General features: G+C 38.1%; 1 protein-coding gene across 1 annotated transcript in view; it reads right to left on the bottom strand.

Moving 5' to 3' along the window:
* LOC149578306 (vacuolar protein sorting-associated protein 2 homolog 1-like) overlaps nt 1–14,525 on the bottom strand; it is a 120,227-nt gene that overhangs the window by 27,955 nt on the left and 77,747 nt on the right. Inside the window, exon 3 of the mRNA XM_089828203.1 lies at nt 6,820–6,924. Coding sequence (XP_089684329.1) covers nt 6,820–6,924 — 105 coding nt within the window. The remainder of the gene's footprint in view (nt 1–6,819; nt 6,925–14,525) is intronic.

The raw sequence follows: 14,525 nt of genomic DNA, 5'->3' as shown, positions 1-14,525 counted from the left end.
TAATAAAGGAGACTCCAATAACACTATTAGATGTCTTAAAAGGGATGATAAAAACTTCTTCGCCTATTGAAAATATTATCAACTCTTCTAAGGAAATCATCCAATCCTTTACTAATTTGTAATGACCATGAGCAAGCTCTTAACTAAATTGGCAAAATACCAATGTTCCCTCGAGTTTCTGGGACAGGGACGACAAGGGATAGTGGAACAGGTTTCTGAGACGCCAAAAAATGTTGTCTATTTTGGGGACCGGGGGGATGGAAAACAGGGACAAATATATAAATATAGAGAAATTTTAAAATATACACTGAAATTTGCAAATATACATGTCATTCATATGTAACTAAGCACAAAGTATGTCATTTAAACATTATAGAAGAACCTTAACATACAACATTTGACTGCCATCTTGGAAATAATAACCAATTCAGTACTCAATTGTCAATATGCATATCAATATGTGGACAAAAATATTCAATATCACAGAAATCTAGAAATTTAAATATACCCAAACTAGAGGGCTTCCATAAAGCATCATCATCATGTTCAAGTTCAACATAAAAAACAAAATATAGAAAAATGAAGCAAACCATTGCTCCTATTTTGCTTCTGCCACTGTGGAATCAAAATCAAAGTCCTCATCCTCACTATCACGCTCTATAGGAAGCGCAATCTCATCCAATGGACCCCAACCAATCTTGGTGTTAGCTCATCCTCATCTATCTGGGTCACATCCTCAAGCTCAACATCCCATTGCAAAGCTAGAGTCTGCCAATAATCTAGAGTCTGAAAATCCACAAGTTGAAGAGCATGATGCAGTGTCACTAGCTTCTCCGCCCATTTAGAGGTAAGTCTATTTTTCATGATGAAGTAGATAAATGAATATGTTGACCAATTCCTCTTTGCAGTTGAGGAACTAACAACCTATGCAAGGAGGTGAGTGGTAAGTATTTTCAACTCTGGTGTATCTCTCCCATGCCAAGTCCACCATCCAATAGGATCTCTCTGTGCCAAAACCACTCTATCCAACCTCTCTTGTGACTTACTCAAGTTTGGGCCATGAAGGTTGATTAATCAAGGAATTGTGCACGAAGATTAGAGGCCTCTTGAGCTAGATACATCTTATCAATGGCTTTTGTGAAGCCATCCAATACCTCAGGACCATCACATGGGAGGCCCCTTCCACCCAACTTTGCATACCATTTGGGATTTAGAGAAAAGGCTTCCATATGAAATGGGGTATTCATTATGTTCCACCTCAGCATCTTAATAGGCCTAATATGCTCCTCATTAAACCCCAATGTAGGATTCTTTGTTGCAACAATTTTCTTCATTTTCCCCAACATGTTGTCAAAAGTCTCATATATCTCTCTAGGACTAGGAGAGTCAATATCTGCATATCTAATGACATCTACAATGGGTGCTATGATAGAGAAAATATATGTGCAAGATGCAAACAAAAATTAAAATCAGAACTAGAAATTTTAAGTTAGTATGAAAATCAGCAAGCAAAAGACTAACATTTAATTTAAAAGCAGCAACTTATAGAGAATTATAAATTAAAATTAAGCTAAACGTTAAACACATCACACATAAGTTTGTAACAATTGTAAATAAACTTAAAGAAAACTAAACAATAATTAAGGATCCTTCATTGTGGACCACCAATTATCATCAAGGATCCTTTGGTTCACGATTTTTCCTTCAAGGGACTTAGAATTGGACTATCCTACCCACTCTAGATTCATCACCATCAATTGGAAGGCCTCATGCACCTCAATCATCCTCTCCATCAAGATGAAGTATGTGTGATACTTATAGAGAATTATAATTTAAAATTAAGCTAAACATTAAACACATCACACATAAGTTTGTAACAATTGTAAATAAACTTAAAGAAAACTGAACAATAATTAAAATTGGTATACCTCGTTTCGGCTAGTTTAAGGAACTCCTTCTTAGAGAAGGTCTTGATCAGAGCAAGTGAAGTGTGGTGGTTGCATATAAACATTTGCACTTCTCTAGCTTCTAACACTAAATGTTTCACCCAATCAATCTTCCCTATGTCTTTCAATGCGTGATCACAACAAGGGGTCCAAAAGATGTTCCCATGAGCACCCTCTACTATCAAATGGGTTGATTAACCCACACATATAGAAGCTATGTTTACATGTACTCCATTAGCCAGCCCAACCTCCTCTATGGCATCCCTCAAAATGGTGAACTGAAACTCTGCATCCTTACACTTTCCTAAGCAATCTATGGCTTTCAAAAATAATAGCTATCAAGGGATGTGACAATGATATTAATAAGTGGCCAATGTCTAACATCAGTCCTCCCATCCATCACAATAGAGCAGCTCGTCCTAAGCCAAGTACATTTCATATCCTCACACAACAAAGAAATCTTAGAGTACTCATTCTCTAAGATGGTGGTTCGTAACTTATACTTACCAAGGGGTACAAATGAGGGATTCATAGTCAATATATTTTTCACTATTTGTTTAACATAAGTGGAACAGGCTGCATGATATGGGATACCATTAGGAACAAAAAATCTACCAATGGATGCCTCACAAGCTTTCTTTGCCTGTGAATTAAACAAACTTTTCATCGAGCCCTTCTCACCACTACCCATCTTCCTCTTCCCTCTAGTCTCAATAGGGCTGCCACTAGTACCAATGGTTGATGACATATGCCTAGATAATTCTGAGAAAATAGATGGTGATGTCACTATAAAATTTTGCCCCTCCCCCATTTCAACCTCTAAGTGCAATTTTTGGCATTCAAAGCTCTCATCATCAGTCAACTTAGCACAAGCTTTGACTCTGTGGCATGCCACACCTAAAAAGTGTGCTTCACCCTTGTATAGCTACCCCTAAAATCATCAAGACAAACATGGCAATCTCACACCCTGGCCCCTCCTACATTCCTCTTATTTTGTTGCCTAACAAATTGGAGAAGAGGTTTTCTCCTATTGAAAGGACCCTTCGCATATTTGCTCATGATGGTGGAAGGGTATTTAAATAAATCAGTTTTAGGGTCAACCTGTTTCCCAATCCCACTACTAGCAATATCACCCCCAACCACATATTCATCATCACTACCACGACTACTATTTCCACTACAGCTCATTGTGCTTTGTTTTGAGATTTAAATATGCAATGAAAATATGAGCACAAACAATGAAATAAATAAATAAAATCAGACTCTTTCAAGCTGCGAATCTATTTTACAATGGAAAATGGAAGCATAAAGACTTTCGTGCTTACTCGGTGCACAAGAGAGGAAGCTCAAATCGTTGCACCCTACTATTGTCGCGATCCCTTATTCGATCCAACAGTCTCATTGCACCCGCACGCTGCTTCAGCTCAGTGTCCTTGCAATAGTTTGGAGAGATAAGGAATTGGAAAGATAAGGTGGAGTGATAAGGTGGTGGAGGGATAAGGAGTTAGGGTGATAAGAAATTGGATGGAGTAGTTCTTGTCTGTTGACAATGATTGGCCCTCTAGAAGATACATCTTGAGTTGGATTCTCTAGTGGAAAAATGGATAAAACATTGGTGTTAATGGAAAGCATAAAAAGGATTGTAATCAATTACCAAAGGGATGGGGTCCCCAAGATGTGACCCCACTGGTTCAAAGCTTGAGTCAAAAGTGATTACTAATCAAAAAAAATTGTCACCATTTAAATATTTCCTTTATTTTTGACAGCTTAAAATTTATTTATTTAATTAATGTCACTTTAAATATTGGGGACATTCCATATTCTTCAATGTGCTTTCTCACGTATCGAACAAGATTTGGTGCATCTCCTATCAAATGATTTGGCTTGTTATCTGGATCTTATGTTCATCATTATGTAGAAGAGATTAGAGTTAGGTTGAACGTGCAAATCATGAGTATTGGAAAAGAATGTTCATTACAAATTAAATAAGCTCTCTTTGGAACCATTAGCCAACATAGAGAATGTCTGGTCTCTTTCACTTTTCCAAATATCTACAAGTTTTCTCTTCACATCATTAATTGATCTCAGAAACAAACATTGATGTCCCTTTGAAGTCATTTGGCTACTAATGACTCACATGACTGATTTTCTTACTTTGCCACATCCATAATATACCACATCATTACCCCAACAGACCCCAGAAACACATATGTTTAATTTACCATTGTATCATGATGTGTCTACCACTTGGATCCTGATTTCTGCCCCCATTTTTCATGTCACAATTAAGACACTGATGTCCAAGTTGGAGGTGAAATGGGAGCCATATTTACATCAATATTGTGAGTGACATCAGGCAGAAAATATGACCCCCAGCTAAAAAGGAAAAGAGCACTGCAATCACCCCTCAGGTCTCGAATTTCACCCCAGTGATAATACCAGTTCAAAGAAGGCTTGGTTTTATGAACCCTACTGATGTCAGTTAAGAGACTGATTGACATCAGTCAACTAGGGTATGGTTCTATGATTCCATATTAATGTCAGTAAAAAGACTGATTGACATCATTATGGATCATTTTGATTTTAGTAACTGGCATCAACTTCATGGCATATTTGACATTAGCGGGGGAAGCTTTTGACCATGTGCTTATGTTGATAAAGGGGTCTTGACATCACAATTGGACTTACTTTTACTTCCCAAAGAATAGCTTCCATGGTTTCTTTGGGATCATCCTCTATCTTCTATACAGACCTTAAATTGCATGTTTTTTATCAAATTGAGAGACTGTTGACTTTAAAACTATTCTAATCTTTCCAAGCCCTAAAAGTCTAGACTAGTGCCATGTAGCCTAAGCCTTTTTATTATTGCTTGAACTTGACTTAGTCACAAAATAGACAGTTAAACAAACAATGTTACATGATCCATTTCAGGTATGTCGTTGACAGTTTCTACTAAGCCCATTACGACATGCAATGTTTAGTTTTGTATTTACTTGCATAACTGGATTCAATCTTCAGGTAGAAGGGGAGGTGTCTGTGGCAATTGAAATTTGGGGATGAGATTAAATTAGAAATTCTATAGTGTGTCAAGAGCTCCCAAAGACTAGTTTAAACAAGGCCAAGATGTAAGTTACAATAGATAAATGCTTGGAAATATGGGCTGAACACATGATAATGAAATCAAGAGGAAAGGTATGATTATCAAAAGACACAAGCATCTTTGCTTCAAGTCAACTTAGGATTTATTTCATATCCTTTCATGGGAAGGTATAACAAGTGCATATTCATAAGTATATAAAAGGGAATTCAAAAATAAATTGAGACTTGCTGCAACTTTTTCCTTTCAAGGTGGAGATGCAAATCTGTTTTTCATGCAGATCACTCATGATGCAGGAAAGGGTAGAGAATCCAATTAAGGAATATCAAGCAAAGCAGCTCAGCTACAGACTGACAATTAAAACAGAACAACAAAATAGAGATTTGAATGGAAAACAAGATTGGATAGAGAATTTATTACAGAGGGCACAGGGCTCAAACAATTACAAAATAGATCTCTTTCAATTTGCGAACAAGGAAGCAGATTGGTGAGGAGATATTTACTAAACTAACAGACTGTATTTATAATCATCTAAATTCCCAACAAAATCTGTTAGAATCCCCCATAAAGTAAAATGATCTTACAGAGCCCATTATAACACCCCATAAAGCAAAATGTCCTTCCAAAATTTGTGCCTTGTTACAATTCCAGATTGTTAATTTGATGTGGATCAATAAACCAGTGATAAATATTCTATTGCCATTGACCTCTGTTGACCTTGTTATGTCTCCTACTTGGTCTAGCTATGCTAGTGAACATTCTGAAATCCAATCACACGTGACCAAGGAAAAGATCCAGCTGTGCAAAGAATTATAAACATATGGTTAGAAATATGAATCCACTATATGAATGAACAAGAATTGAAATTCAGAAGTTGGGCATGAACAATTATCCTCTCCATAGATGAAAACCCAGATTATTAGAAATATGTTCCCAAAATTGACATCTAAAAGCAAGCATGTAAATCAATGTTAGGCAAAGTCCCATTCAAGTATGGGCAATCAGGTCAATATGGGCACCTCAAACTGTTCAACAGGTTAGGAAATGGTTTGAAATTTGAACCTCTTATGAATAACAGTGAAAAGAATGCCACAACACAATCCTTTTGTGTCACTGCAATAGCATCCTGAAGCCTTTTGAAACATGAAAAACAGAAACACAAAAAAAGATCCTAAAACACAGAGAAAAGAAAACCATTATTATTAGCTGATATAGATTGCCTGCTGACCAAGGATGCTCTTGCAGCAATTTGCATCTACATGTGAGCGAGATTACGATGATTGGAATTATTATGGAAGACGATTTCATTGCTAGAATAAACAAATTGTGTAATAACTTTTTTGAATCAATGTTTTAGGTCACACCGAGTGACCCATTATCAAGTTAAAAAGATCAGAGTGTGATTCAAAATGCTATCACACAATTTTTCCCAGAAGCTCTTTCTTGATTATTGTGTGAACTTGAAAAGGATCAGATCTTTAATACATGATCCATTTACTAAGTGTAAGAGAGGTAAAATAAACATACAAATCTAACCAAGTGATCTAAATAAGAGCTAAGCCATAAAAGTTTGCACTTTAATGAAAGAAAGATGTCATGTTAAATAAGAATGTATTATTTACAAACAAACATGGCGAAATTCCTCAAATGCATCACTTCATCACATTGTGACAACATTTTGAATCACACTCCTTGATCTAAACTGATTGAGGTTGTCACACAAGTTTCACGAAAAGCTCAAGAAAATCATATAAATATCACACAAATATAACACACCTGGATACGTAAAGAGACCCCCTGGAGCTGTGACTTAAGTGCATAAAACTTTGTTATTTGATGTCTTGTTCGAATAAGATCCTTTGCCATCACTTTTACAGCACCCTAAGAAATGGAAAATATTAAACATGAGGTTCACGTGAAATTCGCCCACAAAAATTATTCCACAGATATCAATAGAAATCAAATGTGCATCCACAAGAAACCATCTAATCACAAGCATCCCTCCATAAATAATATCAATTTATTCCTTATAAGATGGAAAATCCATGAACATCTCCAAACTTACTACTGTAAAAATACGAGGGTCATAAGATAAATGCAAATCTGAATTGTAAGGTATATAAAGTATACATAAAATCCCAATTAGGAACTATCTAATCACAAACACAACTATTTGAAATTTTGAAGCTTATATATAGTGTCTATGTTTACTTTTAACATTTATGTAACTGTATAGAAAATTGATGCTTTAGAGCAGAGTTCACCATGTTGTCCACACTTTGTCCTACTCAATAACTTTTGGAAAGTTGTAGTTAAAGATGTTTGAAGAAATTGTACGAAGCTCATAGCTTAAGATACGAAAATATTGGTACCAATGACTAAATAACACACAAAACCTATGATATACCCTAGTTATGTATATGCCTCAAAATTTATAGAACGACAGAATATCATACAAATACATTTATTTTCTTTAGGTATTTATGTCTTAAACAAGGTCTCCAATGCTTATAAATATGATAGCCTAAGACCTAAGATGATACAAGGAATATATGTTAAAACATAAAAGGGTTGCTGAGATCATTATTATTGATTATAACCTCATTGTGACATAATCATCACATTTATTATATATCTTTGAATTTTCTTACTATAAGCATACCTATTTTCTCTCTTTTGGCAGACTTGCTATGATTAAAGTGGTACCCGAGTGGTGTAAATTGAGCCATTGAAGGAAAGATTAAGGTTTACATTTTAATAAAGTCACTTTAGTGAATTTATTTAGTCGGAAGTAGGTTTCCCCTCAATACTTGAGGAAATTTCAGGAATGCAATATTTATATAGAAGCATTTGAACAATACTTTATTTTGATTAGATAATAAATATAAATGTTTGTATTGTTTTTCTATGCACATTATATGTTAGATTTCCAGAAATATATGTCTACCAATTTTCAACATAGCATCAAAATAGATATTGCTAATGCTTTCTTAAGAAAATCATTTTAAGTATAATAAATTTAATATTCATACATGAAAGTAGGACCATGTACATAACGGGAAATGATTTTAAAATGTATTCTATTTTAATTTTGAAGTTTGAAAGATAGTATGTGAACAATATCAGTCTTTAAAAGTTAAAAGAATATAAATGTGAAGATCAAAAATATTAAGAGGGAAGAATCACTAAGCATTCGTGCATAGATAAGATAAATTTATTAATGTCCAATGAAAGACCAACAACGGATCCAAGGGACTCCAATGGCCTTGCCAAGGAAAAGCCAACAATAGGAGCATCAAACGGTGTTCGAGGGAAGGATCAAAAGAAACAATAAAAACCAAATGGGGGAACTGAGAGAAGTTAAACCACCACACAAGTTGTAGAAAAAGTCTAGAACTTAAGGATAGGCTTTAGGGCAGGAAGAGACCACAAGCAGTCGTTGACCACCTCTAGGGGAGGGTGTGGAGGAGGCCATAGCTGTGAGGAGGACGTACAAGGACGCACCACCTTGGGGATCCTAGAAGGAGGATCAAAATGCCGCTTAATTCCTTGCGTCGAGGAAACCATCGTATTGAATGATGTGATGAGCTAATCCTCATGCACTCCCCTATGGACACGTTGCTAGAAAGAGTGGTCTCGAAGCCTTAAAGCCTCCTAAAGGTAAAGAGAAAGGCACCTCTAATCAATGTACTTGTTAGCCATTTTAGCCCCCACCCCCACCACCCCCACCTTATTCCCTTGTCACCATCATTGAAATCCAATCAGAGATATCTATTCATGGCATCAAGGTTGCATAGTGTGCCAGGCATGTGGCTAAAACCTAACTAAACCCTAGTTATCCCCTTCAGTGATATAATTTTGTATTACCTTTTTGAAGGGTCGAATTACCTATGCGTCACTTAAGTTGGATTCCCTTGCTAGGTTCACTCACTCTAAATGTTGACCCCACACCCTATTCATTTAAATCATTTATGCATCCACCTTTTATTTCCCTAAGTCTAAGCACCCCTTTTATTAAACTTCATTTCTATGAAGGATCTTTCATCCAACAATGCGCTCTATTCTTGTGAAATAGCGCAATGCATACACATGTCATGGTGGGGCTGCGGTCAAGCGATCTAGTGATGACGTCACAAGGTAGACAAGTGTCAGTATCCCAAAAGGTCTTGATGGATTGAAAGAAGAAAAGCTTCAAAAGCCCAAAATGCTACCACGTGTCCTTGGTGACGTGATGCTACCATAGGTTGGGCCCACCTTTGGCGAGGCTTGGATCTTTTAGTGTTTTCCTACGCTTGTGCCATGTGCCTCCATCTTGGAGGTCGAGGCAAGTTAATCGAACGGTCCCTAATTCTTTCGAAAGAATCCGAGGAATCTTTCCTCAAAGGCTTCAAGAGCTCGAACTGCAACTACATGTCCAAGAACTTAAGAATTTTGCACGAGGGATTTTTTAAGCCTAAAATCAACGATGGAGATATAATGATTGATTAAAAGATCGTCGTTCATTTTTTAGGGGGAAGATGAGGATCTATGGCCCACGGGTGTTCTCAGCAAGTGTGAGACGCACGAGATTGCGCCATGTGTCCGAGTTTTCAAAGTGGGAGACTTTTCAAACACGGACGATGATTTGGCGGGATGCTTCAAAGATATAGAGCCATGTGGTAAGGTTGACTGCTGATTTTCTATTGGTTGGTGATGCGGCATTTTTTCAACACTTGTAGAGTGGCTCATTGATGGTAAACAAATATTTTGATCACTTGCAACCACCCTTCGATGTTCTCAAGGCCTGATAAACGCAGAAGGTATTCCTCTGCCGCCATGGTTATCCATCTACCGGTTAGAGCAGTTATGGCCGCCACTTCTGTCTCTTTAGGTCCTGAGCTTACACGTAAAGATCAGATTTTTTTCAGCGTTGGGACATGCATCTGATCAAATCTTTCTTTGATCAATAGTTATTGCTCTTCTGCAACTTGAACTCTGTGGTTGAGTTTAGGGTGTCAACGAGATATTTGAATTCTGCCTGAACTCTAAAAAAGGCAATTGTAAATATGTTTTAAGGGTTCTTCTCTATTCTGTTATGTTTACTTGCAGTAGCCTTGTGCTCTACAACTGTATTACTTGCCTTCAATTAATGAAATAGTTGGTTTCTTACCTCTTCTTAACATTCATTAGTCTGTGCATGTATCTTACCTCTCCTTGAATGTTACTTTTTTGTTTCCCTTGATTCTACATGTTGTGTTTAATCTGCTGATAAGGGTTGTATTCTGAAGATTTCTTCCTTTCAACGTTTTATTTAGTTTCTGACCTTCATATGATTCTTTGGGAGTAGAATACAGTTAGGACCTATGTATTTGGGTTTTTCATTGGTGTATTGTGAATATAAGGGCAGAGTTGTAACCGTTTCAATTAGGTGCATCACCCCTTTCCCTTTCAGCAATTTACTTTCTTGCATATCCTTCTCCCTTTCCCCCTCAAGCAATAGTTAGGTGCATCCTGATTGTAAGGAAGTCAGCCTTCTCCGAAGACTCAATCTCATAGTTCAAGTCCCACAGCTTGGAGATTGTTTCCATGTTTTACAAGGTTGCCTTTAGGTCAAACTTCAGGGAAGGGTGCAAACTTTTGTGACAACAGTTTTTGGCACACCCGGTGAGACAGAAATTCAACATCAAAGGTCCACTGTTTAGCTAGTTATAATCTACTCATTGAGAGCTAGGTGTTCTCTCAGTGACATTAGCCTTTGGAGGCATTCATTCAACACCATGGCAACTCTATACAATCTACTGGTTTTAAACAGAAACAATGCTGGTATGTGAAGATCATTCTTGATCTTTTTGTGTTCTTTAAGTTTCTATGATAGTGCAGCTTTTATGAAATTTTAATCATGGGCCAGTATCATAGAAATCTATATTATTCTCCCCCATATCGTGAAAATGCTATCCCTTAGTCTCAACCACAACCTAGTTATGACCAGGCTGCTCAATTTCCAATAAAGCCCTATCATGATCCCAAGGCCAAGCTAAAAGAGCTCAGTGACCGTATAGATAATTTGTGCCTTGGCTTTTCTAACTTGGGAAAGATTTTTGAAGAAGTTCATAATCCTTATGAGCTTTCAAATTGTGGGATCTTTGCTTTCATTCTACTCTTCATGACTTCCTGTCTTAAGGAGTTACAAAATGATGCAGAGATGTGGGGGCATGACCCTTATGCTTACAGCTTAGTGTCTGAGGTAATTGATATTACCGATGAAGCTGACCAAGATATCCTCAGATGCCACCATCAAGAGGAGGAGAGAGAGAGACAAATAGGGAAGTTTGAAAAGGAGACAAAGCTCAAACTTGCCCAAAGACAAGAAGTTCAAGCATAGGAGCCCCCCCAAAAGGAGATTTGCCAGTTTCAAACAAAGCAGCCCTCCTCAAGTTTCCACTCCAAGTTCCCCTCCAATACAAGGGCCTATTGTTGTAACCCCTTCATTCCCTGAGAGAACAAGATGGCCTTATGAGCCCACTATCTCTATCACTATTTCACTCTTTAAGGGTGAACTAGTGGCATTGGACCCCTAATGGTCCAAATCTAGAGTTTTGGGAAAGTGAGAAGGTTAGGTTCACAGAGCCATCTATGGAGAAGTTGCAGCCTGCTAAGGACAGAAAAGAGGTAGCAGTTGAACAAAAGGAGGACCCAGTCTTCTCATCTAAAGAGCTACCCTCTTTCATTGAGGAAGGAGTAAAGGTTGTTCCTATTCTTGAGGAACAAAGTTTCGCTTTTGAGCCTAAGATGGAGCTTGGGGACCTACTGCAGAAGGAAAAAACACTAGATCCAATGTTGCAACAGGAAGCCTCCCACGATATGGTGGAAGATGATGCCTTGCCTTTGCTGCCCCAAGTTCAAGAGGTATCAGTTGCTGCTCATGAACCGTCACAGACTCTAGAGGAAGAAACCTTGTTGCAATAGCTAGAAGCACAATGAGTACAACTTGAGGCAGAGCTCTCAAGGGAGCTTGAGGCAGAGTTTGCAAAGAGGCTAGAGGCCCAACAACAAGAGCATGAAGCAATCCTTGCAAGGGAGTTGTTTGCACAAAAGGAACGATGTGAGAAGGAATTACAAGAAAGGCTAATGAGCATGATGAGTGCTACATCAAAGGCAAAAGAGACACAACCATCCCTCCCTCCCACATCACAAGAGCTTGTACAAGTGCAAGAAATGCAACCACTTGTTTGCAAGGATTCATATGGGCTAGTGGAGAACATACTACCAGCCATACCATCAAAGCTAGCCCCTACTAGCCAAGAGGATTCAAAGGTTGCAGAGCACAACCAAGTGGTCAAGAATGATTCCTTTGACCAAGCACCATCAAGAGGATGCCCTATTAGGCACTTGGCTCTGCAACAAAACACCAAGTTGCCCCCAGTTATGCTTACCTCAGAGCATGAAGGTTTTCACCAGAAGGAGCAAGTTGATCTTGCTCAAGACCAAGGTGTCCCAGTGTTGGAAAACTTCATTATTTTCAGCATTGGGAAGGTGCTTCAAGTTGCAATAGCATGCTTGTCATGCTTGCTGCTATTTTCAGTTGCCCACATGCATGAAAGAAGAAATCAGCTGGTGAGGAAGGGCAGCTACTTCAACAAACTAGTTAATGGGTTTGTTTGACCTTCCATCTTTGTAAATTTTTGTAAATAGTAGATCAAGTGTTTTCTTCTTTTCAAGAAGTGCACAAGCATAGGCTATTTCTCTGTGAAATAGCACGTTTTAAATTTTGCTTGTTGCAGAGGTTGCAGTTTTTTATGGTTGTTTGCAAAGCAGTGCTCATTTTTTGTGACTCTATGGCCCAATGGATTTCTTAAGGCCACTGATCCTATGCTTAGCAGGCAAGCATCCCCTTTGAGTCACCAAAATAGCCATTTTAGCCCCCCCCCCCCTTATTCCCTTGTCGCCATCATTGAAATCCAATTAGAGATATTTATTCATGGCGTCAAGGTTGCACAGTGTGCTAGGCATGTGGCTAAAACCTAACTAAACCCTAGTTATCCCCTTCAATGATATAACTTTGTAATACTTTTTTGAAGGGTCAGATTACCCATGCGTCACTTAAGTTAGATCCCCTTGCTAGGTTCATTCACTCTAAATGTTGATCCTACACCCTATTCATTTAAATCATTTATGTGTCCACCTTTTATTTCCCTAAGTCTAAGCGCCCCTTTTATTAAACTTCATTTTTATGAAGGATCTTTCATCGAATGGTGCACTCTATTCTTGTGAAATAGCGTGATGCATACACGTATCATGGTGGGGCCACGATCAGGTGATCCAGTGATGACATCACAAGGTGGACAAGTGTTAGTATCCTGGAAGGTCTTGATGAATCGAAAGAAGAAAAGCTTCAAAAGCCCGAAATGTTGCTGCATGTCCTTGGTGACGTGATGCTACCATAGGTTGGGCCCACCTTTGGCGGGGCTTTGATCTTTTAGTTTTTGCCTGCGCTTGTGCCACATGCCTCCATCTTGGAGGTTGAGGCAAGTTAATTGAATGGTCCCTAATTCTTTCGGGAGAATTTGAGGAATCTTTCCTCAAAAATTTCAAGAGCCCGAGCTGTGGCCACGTGTCCCAGAACTTAAGTAAAGAATTTTGCACAAGGGCTTTTTTAAGCCTAAAATTGACAGTGGAGATATAATGGTTGATTAAAAGATCATTGTTCATTTTTAAGGGGATGAGCAAGTATGAGACGTATGTGATTGTGCCACATGTCTGGGTTTTCGAAGCAGGAGACTTTTCAAACGTGGATGACGATCTAGTGGGATGCTTCAAAGATATAGAGCCATGTGGTAAGGTTGACTGCTGATTTTCTATTGGTTTGTGGCGCGGCGTTGTTTCAACAGAGTGGCTCATTGATGGCAAACAAATCTTTTGATCACCTACAACCAACCTTCGATGTTCTCAAAGCCTGATAAATGCAAAAGGCATTCCTCTGCCGCTATGGTTATCCATCTACTGGCCATAGCAGTTATGGCTGCCACTTCTGTCTCTTCAAGGCCCGAGTTCGCACATAAAGATCGGATTTTTTTCAGCATTGGGGCATGCATTTGATCAAATCTTTCTCTGATCAGTAGTTATTGCTCTTCTGCAACTTGAACTCGGTGGTTGAGTTTAGGGTTTTAGTGAGATATTTGAGTTTTTCCTGAACTCTATAAAAGACAGTTGTAAAAATGTTTTAAGGGTTCTTTGTTCCGTTATGTTTACTTGCAACAACATTGTGCTCTGCAACTGTATTCCTTGCCTTCCATTAATGAAATACATGGTTTCTTACCTCTTCTTGACATTCATTAGTCTGTGCATGTATCTTTCCTCTCCTTGAATGTTTCTTTTTTGTTTCCCCTAATTCTGCATGTTGTGTTTGATTTGCTGATAAGGGTTGTATTGTGAAGATTTCTTCCTTTCAATGTTTTTATTAGTTTCTGACCTTCTTGTGATTCTTTGGGAGTAGAATACAGTTA

Source organism: Cupressus sempervirens, chromosome 1 (assembly GCF_028749045.1).
Source record: "Cupressus sempervirens isolate cs-2001-9-10 chromosome 1, ASM2874904v1, whole genome shotgun sequence".
Taxonomy (NCBI): Eukaryota; Viridiplantae; Streptophyta; class Pinopsida; order Cupressales; family Cupressaceae; genus Cupressus; species Cupressus sempervirens.
The sequence above is the reverse complement of the archived record's forward strand: the minus strand, read 5'-3'. Positions and strand labels throughout refer to the sequence as shown.